The 14,154-nt window shown below is 38.0% G+C and overlaps 1 protein-coding gene across 1 annotated transcript in view; it reads right to left on the bottom strand.

Annotated features, from left to right (window-relative positions):
- Positions 1 to 14,154, bottom strand: part of faf1 (Fas (TNFRSF6) associated factor 1) — a 151,351-nt gene that overhangs the window by 75,868 nt on the left and 61,329 nt on the right. Inside the window, exon 8 of the mRNA XM_006635244.3 lies at positions 4,501 to 4,587. Within this exon, the coding sequence (XP_006635307.1) occupies positions 4,501 to 4,587 (87 nt within the window). The remainder of the gene's footprint in view (positions 1 to 4,500; positions 4,588 to 14,154) is intronic.

Raw genomic sequence — 14,154 nt, forward strand, 5'->3', positions numbered from 1 at the left:
GTTTTTCATCAGTTTGAAAAATACAGATACTTTAATTATCTAAAAACACACATACAAAAAACAAAGTGTTAAGTATCTTTTGATGCTCATGTCATGTCACAGAATTCTTCCAATAAATAATAAAGTTAAGAGAAAGCCCAATAAACAATGTTGTACTAAATACTGCACAATCTTTGCTGATTATTTTGCTGGCTTTGTTCAGTTTTATACTGTCACGAATGTAAATTTAACTTTTCTCAATTAGTAACCAGTATGGAATGAGTCACTTACATAGAAAGTGTAAAATTACTTGCTACATTTCCCTTCCAAAAAAGCCTATTGTATGCAAAAGAAGCATGACCTTTTATCTCAACACCGTAGGGCTTGTGTTTTGTTTTCTTCCAGCAAAAAGCAACAAGTACAAAGAAAGACATGACAAAAATGTTCTGTATAACTATAAAATATCCAGTATCACTATAACCACTGTAAACTATAGCCCACAGTGATACATTTACGTCATTGAAAAATCAGTAAACAGTAGTTTTGTTTTTTTTAATGTGAGGACTGTTTGGATGCCTCGTTGTCTGTTCTGTGTTAATCTGCAAGCAATTGAGAGCACAAGATTTTCTTTAAAGAGGTCATTTCGAAAATTGTACTTGTGTAAGGATTATAGGACAATACCATTCCAATTATTTTAGAGTTACAAAATGAGAGCTTTTTGCATGATAATGATGATCAGACATGCCTGTAGAATAACCAAGTACCCTTGTATAGCAGTCGTTTAGGCAGTATATCAGCAATTACCGTCAAGAAACCAAACAGCACTTGACATCAAGATTGCCGTCACCTCTAACCGAAGATCAGGTTTAGAAAGGCCTGCGAACTTTGTTCCAAAGAGATTAACTTAACCTCTCAACTACAGTCTTTAAAATGGTCTAAGAAACATGTTGAGCTTATAAAAATGTAGCCTTGAGCAACAGAGAAGGCCCATTGACTTAACGCATGAAAGCACCCCTTCCAGGATGCATAATTATCAATCAAATTAGGTTGCAAGCAAATAAAGGAGTAATGTGGAGAATGCAGTCCTAGAGCTCCACAGGGCACACAGAGAAGGAGTATAATTGTGAGGTTCTGGAGAGATTGTCCCAGAGCTCCGCTGCAGTGTGGTGGAATCTGGCCAGGGCACTAGGGTCAGCGTCTCTGCCATGGGATCTTTTTTGTCCACAAAAGCAGGCTCTTTGACATCTCACTCTGAATCCCAGAGCAGGGGTATTCTGGAGATGAAAAGCTCCTCCGATTTCCCTGGGCAGACCGTTACATTTCAACCTTGGTAAGAAAATAGTGGTCTCCAGACTCCACTAATTGAGAAACCAACAAACTGAAAGTACATTAAAGACTTGTCTTTGACTCACAGGTCATCACAATGCACCATCTCGTAGCACCGTACTTCAGTGCACTGTAGCTTAGAAGCAAAGATGAGCAAAGTCAGCAAGTCTGGAAAACTCATCCCTAACACTGACCATAACAAAAAAAGAATACGAGCTGGCATAACAAATTAGATTCCAGTTGTTTTAATGCCTTTCAAACCTCATTTTCATTTCCAAGACTGACGCAAGTTATCTTCCATATATGAGCACTGCTCCACAGGCACTTTGCTACTAGTAAGGTTAGGCTCATAGCACCTACAGATCTCTATGCTTCAATTTATAATCATAACAAATGACTCTCTTCCTTACTCTGGACTACAACAGATATTCAAAGGTACTTAAATGATCACTACCTACTAATCACAACAATTTTTTTTTTCATTATTACAGCAAAGTGACTGGGATATATGAAAATGTTAAAATTATAACTAACACAGCCTTAGATACTATGACATTTGCTCTGGACTGGTCAAGAGAAAGGTTTTGTATGGGCTAGGAGGTTGTCCATATTTCACATACAGATGCAAATTGGATTCTGTTGGTGGGATTTTGTATATTCTTGAACATACAGTATATCACAAATCGGTTAATAAGAAAATCCAATACATTCCTAAGCTTTTTGAAGAACTGAAACACTGGACTCTTCTGGGCATATCAAGGTGCAGAACTGCAATGCATACATTTAGCAGATGGTCGCAAAGCTAGAGACCAGAGACAAGAACATATTGATTCTCTGCCACTATTTCCAACAAAAGGTTTCCGTTCTAAAAGTTTCTTGGAATATCAAGTGAAAGCAGCTTAGAACCATTAACAATGACAATTCAAAAGATGCTCTCTGATGGACTGCATTAATAAAAATCTTTATAAGCCAAAATACACCATGTAGAATTATTCATCTCATTCTGCAAATCTGTTGGATGTCTGCATGATTAAAGACTGTTCTGTTCTACTGGCTCATATCCTTCTGAAGAGAAGGATGGAATTGACATGCAGTACTTCCATTTGGAGGGAAAGGGCTATTTCCATGCACTTCAGACTTCCTCCTCAATGCTAAACACTACTCTGCTCATACTGTAGCTGCCTAAGATTTGCATTGCTGCCATTACACAGAAACTATTTAAGAGAATGTAAACTTTTCACTCATTCAGTATTAGCAAAACAAAAAAGCCAGATTAAGTGGTTACCACAGTTATTGCTACATGCGTTGTGGGTTTTAGTTATGCACACCATTATATCATATAATTTTCACACTGACATCCAGAAAAGCTTTTATCACACTGTGCTTTGAATAACATAGCATGAAAATACACACTAGTGGAAATGTAGCAAGAGAATAATGTTTCAGCTAAAAACAAGCCCAGCAACATCAATATATAGCTGTATCAGTGGAGATGTAACAGAAACGCTGGTGGCTTTTTTAATACATTGATATGAATAGAACAGTTCAATATTTCCTATAGCCACTAGTATATGGCTAGAGGAAACAAAGAACCATATGTTACGCTGAAGATATCCACTGAATTCCCCGGGCCTAATCTCTAAGTTTTTGTCTTCATAAGTTACAGTTACTGAGGAGGAACATCCTTTGCAAAGCAAACCAAAAACCAGAACACTGAAGTTGAAACATAAAACTCCTTTTCCATTTCCATCTTTTCTACTGTCAGTGAAGAGAGAGTATACATTCTACTCAATGTTTAAAATTCTGTGATTTAAGGACTATTTCACTTTAAATCAAAATAAACTCACACTCCTTAGAGATATCCCATGTTAAAGCATGCAACGTTTTCAGGACCATGCCTGCTCAGCTGTCTGCACACAAGGCTCAAAAACGTGAAGATTCAAAAACCTGCATAAAAACGTCACGTACCAAAAATGGGCTCTGCTGCAACTGGGACTGTTAGATTTGAGTATTATTCTTTTTGTCGAAGGAAGAAAAGGATCTTGACATCCATTATGAGTGAAAAACTGGCCCGTTAGTGACAGAGGTGCAGTTCTGAAATAAAATAGCCTTTACTAAAAGGTATAACACATGAAAGCAACATAAGAACGTCTGCCTAAAGGTTTTAAAATTAACAACTTCCTCGTGCTCCAAAGAGGTTACACATCACACAGGGCATCTGAGTCGGCTAAGGATGTGGCTTCTCTCCACTGAAATCAGATTATGTTTGAAAATCATCCTTCTTTTCAGGTATATAACTCAACACCAAGATGGAGTTGAAGCCCAGTTTACAAACAGCTCAAAACTTGTCTGTACTCAGCTATGCATGCAAATTCCTATTAAAATGATGTGGTTACCTGCTTGGAAGTTGGTGATTGTTCCACAGTTTTGCTCAAGCGGTAAAGATACACAGACACTACAGAACAGACTTATTCTGTAGGGTTCAGTTCAAAGCAGTTCGAGGAGAGAGATTTGTAGTGTCTAAATGGGTTCATATTTAAATGTCCTAAACACCTTTTCCACTTTACATATTAGCTAAATTATGTCATTATATCTTGCAAAAGTATCCACCCCCTACAAGATTGAAAGTCGACACTTTCAAAACACACTTTAAAATTTTAATATAATAGGTAAAAATGAAAGTTTTTTAAAAATACATATGTTCTATATACACTATGTGCTCAAGACTGTTCACTGTCTATTTACGTACTGTCAAGCATGGTGGTAGCACCATTATTTTATGGGGATGCTTTTCATCACCAGTGTTGGGAAATGCATTCTAGAGGATAACATTCTTCCAAAAAGTACTGACCTGGAGGGCTCAATATGTATGCATTTCATCTTTGAATGTTTTATCAACATTCAATGTCTCTCACATATAAACGTTTAGCTTGATCACTGTAGTTTTGAATGAAAAACTCCTTATAATTCAAGAAAACTACATATTATTGCCAAGAAACATAAATTGCAAGGCAACTGTACCAATGGGACCAAAGTACTCAATTCTTGAATAGAGAAATACTGCTTCCTTAATTCCTAATTAATCAATACCTAAAACCCACATCATACTGTATATAAATAATGTTCAATGCTCAGTATATTTGACTGCATGCAATCTGCAGGAGCTCCGAGGGAGATTTCCGGCAAACCACTCACCGAGTCGTCTGTGGCAGTGGTGGGCCAGCCTTCCCATTGCTGGTGTCGGACAGGGATGTTGGTCAAGTCGTAGATGTTTCTTTTTACCTGGAAAAAGGGAAGGAAAGGTATGAGCCCTCAAAGAGGTCCACACAAAGTGCAGAAGGGAAACGGCAACAGCATGTTTATATGACTCACTTTATTCACGTATACAAATTCTTGTCCAAAGTGACGAGAGAAGAAAAACATGTTAAGAAAAAACCAAACATCTACAGCAGGGTGTCGACACCTGCAAATTTAACACACATTCGCGATTCGGTCTGGCTGACAGGGTCTCGGATGAAACGAGTATTGTGTGATGAAACCAAGCTGAAGGTCATAAACTGAAACTTTCAAGCTAGAGGTGTAACATACCAGAATCACAAGACCAATCTAACAGTGAGTGAGCCTCTACCTGCACCCTGCCCAAGGACCCACTACACAGCATCCACATCTCAACACGGTCTTGTTTCTATACTGTAAGGAACACGCCAGGTTCTATGTCAGCTGTGTTGGGAATGACAGGCTGCAGACATTTCACAGTCTTACTGACAGTTTTATTGTCCGTTTCATTATAGTGGGGCTCATCACGAATACTGATTACTATCAAACTCTGTGATTTTTGTGATTTCTTTTAGTTGATCAATGCTATTTAATTTAAAGTCAATGCATAAGTACTTTAATTATTATATAAGGTAGGGTTACATATGTATTTTAACCATATTTGTCAATATATTGTATACTATATACATACTAGAATGTAGTGCATTATGCAACAGTGTGTGGGTGGACTTGGTTATATGTGAATTTGGCATTTCGCAATATCATGAATGTTGAAATCTTACTGTATAATAATAAGTCATAATAAGATTAATACATTGCATAAGTTCATGGACAGACAACTAAAGAAACTGGGTGGACATCCTTCAAATCAGTTAAAGGGTTATGACCATTGTTTGTGCTATTTCTTCCCCAACAATATACTTCTTGTTATTCAACTTACATAACTAGGCATCACCACAGATCAAGGTAGATTTCTGAGCCCACTTGCAAAGAAATGTTTAATGTGAATTAATGACCATTAATAGAAAATGCAGAAACACTTTAGCAATCACTTGAATACTAATCTTTGTAAAGTCAAGAAAAGGCACTACACAGCCAATAATAAACCATGCACATCTCACTGAAAGCTTTATGAATGGGGCTTAACACAAAGAGAAGCAATTGCATAAAACAGCATGGACCAGCTATGGACTTGCACCCTTAAATGAACGGAACCTGTCTTATTGAAGACTGACTCATCAATATGATATAGGGCATAAATTAATTTTAAATTAAGATTGTAACACTATTAAAAATTAGGTATAGCTATATACTGTAAAGGAACAAGTAATAGGTTTATTCCATGCTGAAAAGAGAGGAAAGAAAATGCAACGTTTCGGCTATGGAGCCTCCTATGGAGAAGAAACAAGCCCGATAATTCTTGTTTGTTTTTTAAACTCTCTAAAAAAAAATGACCTCCTAAAAGGCCGCCGCAGCTTTTTGGCAAGTTGGAGTCCAGTTACCCTATGTTTTTGAAAAGAACAATTTTCTTACCGTGCGAGACCACAAACGAATCTCTAGAGCAGGGGTCGGCAAGCTATCACACACATGCCCTCGTTGGCCCTCAAAAGGATTTTTAACGACACACGCATAGAAAGCGGCACATGTTATAAACGTCTAACAAGCCATGAAGAAAAGAAGTTAAAAAAACACTAAAAAATTACAATGGACTCTTCTGTGATTCTCTACAGCATGCTACCCAATCAAAGTTCTTTGGCATAGATAAAAGGAAATTCACCCGGTTTGCTTACTGCCTGATTTTAACAGGGCTAACCAGTAGCATTCACATGGAAAGCTCACAATCCATGCTGCTGATAACGTTTTTTTATGCTTAAACGTAAAATCAAATATAATGGAAAAATTATCAGTTGCTAAGAAAGTAAAGTTACTGTTCTCTCATTTCAGCCCTTTTGAAGAGATGGATTTGTGCAACAAAGACCATGCTGTTTATGCTCTGTGTTGTACCACTTACTGCACAATGAAAATGGGTTGCAAAAGTAATGTTTCTAGCTGACACCACCACACATATGAATTAACTTAACTTCCATTAGCAGGGTGGAGATCAAACTGTTCTGGGTCTTTTCGAAATGAGGAAGGCATTACTTGCAAAACGTGCCAATTTTTCTAGAAGGAAAATTGGCACCTCAACGTTCCGTTATTTCCAACACCTTAAACAAGTTTCAGAACATTGCACAATCCGTGTTTCTGATTTTGGAGTGTACATGCAAGAACTGGCATCAGGTTTTTTTTTCCAGATTTCAGTCGTTTTTAGCCTGATGCTTTTCTTTCCCCAGATTAAACCAGACAGCTTTAATACCCAGATTTCTAAGCAGACTTAATTATAAATGGTAAGACATGCATATGAATGAATTCATTTTAGATATTTTATTATTAAATATGTATTAATCAAAACGTAAGTAGGGCTATTATTGACATTTAAAAAAAACTAAAATGGCACACAAATCTGTAAAAACAAGTGCGTCGGGCAACTCTTGGCACGTCCCTTCTGAAAAGATGCCATGCCCTGCTCTAGTGCAATCATCTCCAACAGAGGGGTTTGATCCAAGTGCAGCTGAAGGCCAGTGCCAGTTGAGTCGGGAGGTACTGGCTCTTCAGGCGACACACGGAGACACACCTGCGTGAACAGACTAGGAAGGTTAAGGGACAACAAGCCACCAACACTTCCTTCATGGAAACAGCGAAACAGAAGCTGTAATCCTTGTGAGCAGCCTGCTCCTCCTCTTCCTCCTCATAGCACCATGCAGTTACTCTCTGTCAGCAATTCCAGTGTGAGCACATTACAGATTTCTTCTCAATTTTAAAAGACAGACCTTCGATTTAAATTTCCTGCACAGCCCCGGCATTTTGTTCTGTACCTTCGTAGGTACCACCCTGACAGGACTGATTAACACAGCAGCTTGAAAAAAGGTTTTGGTTTTAAAAAGCCAAGCCAAGTTGGAAAATAAATACTTAAAAATTAAATAAAATCGTACATGAATCGTCGTCATTTTGTAATGGTATATTAACATCTAGTAACTGTCTTCACTCACTGAGCAACCATGAGCAAAAATACAAATTCCAAGATAGTTAATAAAATAAGTTGGTTCTACTTTCATGGCACAAAGGTCATGAAAAATGCCAAAATAAAAAAAAATCTAGATTTTTGAAAGAGGCAGCAAGTCGAACATAATATCCTAAATAAAAGAAATAATTGTAGCCTCACTGAGGAGGAGAGAGGAACCCTGTATTTGCATTCCAAGAATGCCAAGCTAATGCCCAAACACAACAGCTCCACACTCTGAAATGAACAGTATTCTATTCTCTCATTCAGCGCAGTGTATCTGCACTTAATAACATTCCGTGCTTTTAAACAGTAGTGCTTGCTGACTTGCACGTCGTGTTGGTTTAAAACGCAACGCCAGGCTGATGCGGAGGGCGAGGGTGATCAAAGCGGGCATCCCTCGAGCCACTGGGCCTGCATTCTACCGCATTACCCCTGCAGAATGCACCACGATGGGAGATTTGCCACAGAGTAAACTAGCTATTGTATTCAACATCTCCGTCCACTCACTGTCACTTTCCGCATGTTGGTAAATGTTTCATCAACTGGAAGGCCTGGGCCCCGAGAAAGAGCTGCTGAGATGTAAGATGCGAGCAGGGAAGCGGGGTTTTAGAATCCACAAGAAGATTCCCTCGCTCTTTCCTAGTCTAGGGACCAGCCTCTTAGGTCTCATGTTTTCAGACTTCTCCCAGAAAAGAAAGTTGCAGGATTATGGACATCCTATGAAATCTGTGGATCTGTGGATGTTTTTTTTGCAAGATGATCTCTTAAGAGTCCAATGATCTTTGAGGGATTACGGAATGCGTTTTCCCATAAAGTTCCCAAGATTCCACAATTGCAGAACTTACAGTTTCATTGAATCTACCAACATAGACATTATCCATTTTCAGAAAAAAAGATGAACATCTGACTTAATTCCATTATATTGTCAGAAGAGTGAATAAATGTTTTTTGTATCATTTAAGTGCATCAAACATCAATACATTTCATGGTACAGGTGCTGTAACCTTTCCTACTTTACTTCAAGTTTCCTATTTATCATCCCACTATCCTGACCAACACAACAGATTACCCAAAAAATGCCAAAAAGGTGGTTGTGGTGTCACCACTCTGTATTGATAACACTTACGAGTCTGTGACAAGGACTGTGAATAAATGAAGGAACTGCTTAAAGAAGGGACAAAAGTTCCACACAGAGGATGCATGATCCCAGAAATAATTTTTAAAATTCCACATCACAGTTCATTGGAAAAAAAAAAACTAAGCCAGCATTTATCAAAATGATCAATCCCTTTGCTCACAATTATAATGTGGTAGGAAAATAAAATGTAATCTATATTATTGTATCTAGGCTACTATCACTTCATTTCAGCAAACGCCACAATAAAACATACAATTTACAATAATGTAAAGTCTTTTTTTCTCAGTTTCCAAATCCAGTTTGAAAAACGATTTGGACAGTAATAATAGGAAAGCAGCACCTCAGTTGAATTTCATGCAAAAATCTAACAATGCAGAAGTAATACTGCCCAACATTTATTCTTGATTAAAATAACTTGTTAAAGAGTTCTCAAAAATTTCAAAAATGTAATTACATTTACTTGATATTAAACAGTCACTAACACAGAATTTGACAAACTATGAAAGAAACTTTTGTCCTCAGAGAATTTAGGTAATTTTAATGGCAGATTTCGATGAGAACTCCCTTATGCATGTTTCTGCCTCTCTCTCTTCCTTGGTACATAAAAAGCTTGCTGAGAAAGATGTTCTGAGGTGATAAACACAGAACTAGTTGGTACAGGCAGCTGCAGCTCATTTTAAATTTAATATTTCCTGCAGGCGTCCAAATTTGGTAAAAATAAGAAAACTAGATAAAATGTTAATCTTAATATGTTAATGAGTGGTTACCAAGCAATGTTGATGAATGGAGATAATCTCTTACTCCAAGTTCAGTTATACACACTACAGATAACTTCTCTGTCATAATTGTGAGGCTTTTCCCCAATGTCTTTATTCTTGAATGCACAAGCTTTAGCACCATGTCCCTTTGATCAGCTGGCCTTCTCTTCCACACTGAGTAACACACTGAAAGATGTTCTCTTTTTCCACTGTTTGGCTTTTTCTTCACCCTATACTGGGTCTGTCGGTTCAGTGATCTGGGTCTGGACTGGGCTCCAGCTGTAAACCCATCACTCTGTACACAAGGCAGTTGTGTTTCACCAGGAGCTCCTGATCCAGAGCTCTGCCAGGGTAATCTCTGGGACCTAACAAGGAAACAGAGCAGCCACCTGCCTGCCACTCAGATTTCAGCAGCTATTTCACCTTGAAGCCTTGACATCTCAGAAAGAATCCTTGGTCTGGGAATTAGGCAAAATTACATGTGGTTTATACTAGGGCAAAAAAACCTCTAAGGAAAACCAGCTTGGTTTTAAAAGAAGTATACTGGACCAGGAGTTGGAACTGACAAGAATTTCCAAACCGTCCAAGTGACAGAAGAAACGTCAGCAGGGATATTGACCTATGAAGACAGCACCTTGGCATCATTCAGGTTAAAAAGGGCAATATAAACACAACAAAACTGCATTAACTCTTATTACCAATGTGGAAGAGAATGATCAACCACTAAAGAATTACTCCCTAGCCTTAATGGAAAACAATGCTTCGTTTAAAGTATATTTTCATTAATATGCAGCAGTATTTGAAAACCATATTTATCAGATCACACTCTTGGCTTCTTCAAGTCTAGATAATAGCAGGGAGTCTTCTGCAACAACAACATTTACTGTTCCACATTACTGAATAAAAAAATCCTTGTCTGTATTTAGACAACTCTCTTTGAATTACTGGAGTCTGACTGAACTGTAAAACAATGCCAAACCAGGCTTAAAGAATTCAGGAGCTACTGGTAAAGCACCACTGGCTCTGTACATAGTGATGGGGTTACAGCTGGATCCCAGGCCTGACCCAGTTGAGAAGACAGATACGATCTGGCATATTTTGCCCTCCAATAACTTCCAAAACATTTTTTTATAAATCTGCTGGGGATAACTAGTACAGAAATTTTACATTTACTGGAATGCGGATTTTAAATTATTTTTACTCATAAAATATACTATTTACTAAATATAACTAAAACTCACAATACTTCAGTTCTTTTGCAGACATTTTCATATGCAAGTATTTTAGGATACAGAAATACTGTAAGATGCCTACCATTCCATTCATCATTAAGCAGGGCTCTGCATGAGTATATGCTGAAGTCACATGTCAAGTAGAAAACCTAGGGAAGTTAACAAGTTTTTTATTTAAAGCTGCAAAAAACATGAAACCTGTAACCAATTACAATTTCCATTGTAGAAGAAAAGAAGATTTTATAAAAGAAAACTAGACTTCGGAAAAAAAATTCAGTGTCCCATTTTTCCCAGCTGTGAAATTGGTAGGGACTTGTATATGCCAATATCTTGCATTAAATAGCAATAAACGCTTATCAGAGTGGCCCACAAACTTCACACCAGTTAGGGACAGTAAAATTTGTTTTTTAATTCAAACCAAATCAGAACTTTCACAACAGCGCCTCTTCCACAAGTAAATGTACTTAATGGTGGAGTACATAAAAACCATACAGGATCAAACAGGGTTCGCTACTTTGGTATCGACAGGGGATATGGTTATTTAATCCAAAGAAGCTATCTGATCAAAAGAGTTCCTGTCATTTCCTTTTGTGTGGCATTATAAATAGTGAGGAGATTCGGCACTTTAATGAGATACGAGACTCTTTTTCCCCCCCCTCTCTCACCATTAAGCTTTACTTCGGTGGCTGAAGACCGGGAGGGCTGTCTGGACGCAGGGCAGAAGCAAGTAGAATGTCTCCACCGTCCAGGGGCCTGGGGCGCTGGCCTGCTCTGACAGCACAGGCTCAGATCAGTGGCTGGAATGGCACAGCCTGACATGCACCCTTCAGCCTGGGAAGACAGCCCCCGCCTCTCGTAGTGTGCACACAGTGGAGGTGCCTTCTTTATGAAGTAAAGGGTCACTGAAGGTGGAGAATGTTATTACAGAGTGTAATATCCTTGTTTGACCAGAGGGCTACAGGGATTTCAGCACCGAGCTCTGACCGCCAGGCTCCCTTAAACACCAGCGCTTGGCTGTAATGAACAGCCGGGATCAGAGGACAAGCTGGCCCCAGAGAAACAACAGCAGCAGAGTTCAGGACAACTTGGAGCCCCGTTTAACCAATTTAATTTTCCTGTTCACAAATGGTTATATGTATTTGGTTTCACCACATCATCTCGTAGAATGAGAAGCCACTGGCTGATCTCCTTAACTGAATTCCTTCCTTTGCAGTGGTCTAATTTCCCAAACAAGTTGGTTTCATTTGGTCTTTTTTTTTTTAGAACGAGTTCCCTTTTTTTCCTTAATTCCAAAATCACACTTTCCATAAATGGAACATTAGGTTATATTGCATTTTTGGTTGCTTTCACAAAACTTCTGCACCAAAAAAGTTTAGCGACACAAAATATTAATATTGACAATTTAATCTTAAAGTATCCGAGTCAGAATATGTATGGGATTACTCAGTTAAAAAGTTGTAAAGTTTTGCAAACTGTAAGACTGCCTCCTATGTTTAAAGCAATGTTATTTCACTATGTGTGGCACAAAGCAAGATTTACACTCCTTCAAAAACTGAAAACAATATCTTTCATCCCACAACTCAAAACTGAAGTACAGATTTGCCTGTGCCTTATGCTATCTATGTAAACTTCACCGGTGATTTCTGATCGGCTGTAACAATTCCCTATGCTAACACCGTCTAGCCTGCTCTCCGCACATATTGCCAGCTCTTCCACAACCTGACAGTGCTATTGTCTACAGTGTGAAGCTTGAAATAACTGTTCTTGTTCCGAGACTCTAAATACAAAAATAAACCAACAAGGAAAGACATTTCCTTAATTCTAAAGGTTTGATTAGGAATCACAACATTCCATTTCTTTAGATCTTTGTTAGTTTTCAGAAATGGTCATTCTCTACTAGAGCAATACATTGTTTTAGGTGGCATCTACAGTTTCACAACTATAGTGCACTTGAAATAAAAAGTCCTGAATGACAACAGCATCTCAACGAAATACGCTCAAGCAAATGCAAATGTATAAAACGCAGTTCAAACAAAAGGCAAGTAACAAAATTCACTTCAGGCCGCTGTTTACTGAGAATTTAACTGGATGTGTATTATAAATCAGTAATGAGCACACTGAGCACTGATGCCCTCCAAGGCATGCTAAGCCATTATTTCTCACGTCTTTTAGCCTGCCTCAGAAACAAAAGGGGATCCATTATTATCGGGAAGAAATCAACATTAACATTTGATGAAGCTTTGACTTGTACTCATTCTCCTGCTCAGAACACAGCCTTCCAATTAAAGCTAATGAATGAGCGGTACACACCCTCTGCGGTGTTCTCAGTCTGCGGTGCGAAGACCGAGAGAGGGGTGAACACAAGAGCCTTCAGCAGCCTGGAGGAAGTGGGCAAACAAACAGCACTTATGAACAGACACACTTCCCAGAGGCTGGAGTTTCTCTCTGTGAGCCTGTAACAGCAGCCACTGCTAATGCTATCAACTTTCCCATTGCCAAGAAAGAATTACACTGGGTTTCAACAAGCAATTTATAACCCTGTACAGATTCCCAGTGTAAAATGAACAGGAACCCAATGTTCTTTATAATTAGCCTGCAGTTCAAGAAGGTGCCACTCTCCAGACTTGTTATGCAGGACGGGAGATACCGATACAAAGCTAACCTGTAAGACCTCGTAGTATTTCTTCCTTCTTTTACATCTCAAGGATGTTTATTATTAAGCTGAATAAATCCCCTGATGTTTTATTTCTAAAACATGTTTAGAAATCTTTTTTTGACTCAAAAAAGGAAGAGTGGATATTGCACTCTTTTTAATATTATTAAAAACAACACAAGTACAAAGCCACAAAGTTGATCTAGACTACAGAGCTAAATAGTTTATCTAAACTTAAAGGACTGTGCTCCTTAAGAATTATTTCCTTTACTGTTAATATCAATTTAATTGCTCACTTACAACCAGAATATTGGAAATTAAAAATATTTTTTTCCTCACTAATTTTACTTACAAGGTCTTCAGTTAAAAATGCATATGAGCTTATGCTTTAAGAACTGTTTTCCCAAAAAATATTCAGAAGAAAGCAAACAAAAAATTGATAAAACATAAAATTACAATATTTAGAAATGTAAACATTGACAGCACTGCTGGTATATTATGTTTCAGTAGGTGCTTCAGTAGAGGAATCTGTCTGTTGAGCGGTATGCACTAGACTTTTACTATATAATAATTAGTACAATTTCTTCATATGTACTTTAATTCTAAGAACACTGAAGTTTATGGGTCCTATACATGTAACTGTGGATTCTAGGAATGTGTCGGTTGGAATTAACATACCCCTCTTACTT

The sequence above is a fragment of the Lepisosteus oculatus genome, chromosome 9 (assembly GCF_040954835.1).
Source record: "Lepisosteus oculatus isolate fLepOcu1 chromosome 9, fLepOcu1.hap2, whole genome shotgun sequence".
NCBI lineage: Eukaryota > Metazoa > Chordata > Actinopteri > Semionotiformes > Lepisosteidae > Lepisosteus > Lepisosteus oculatus.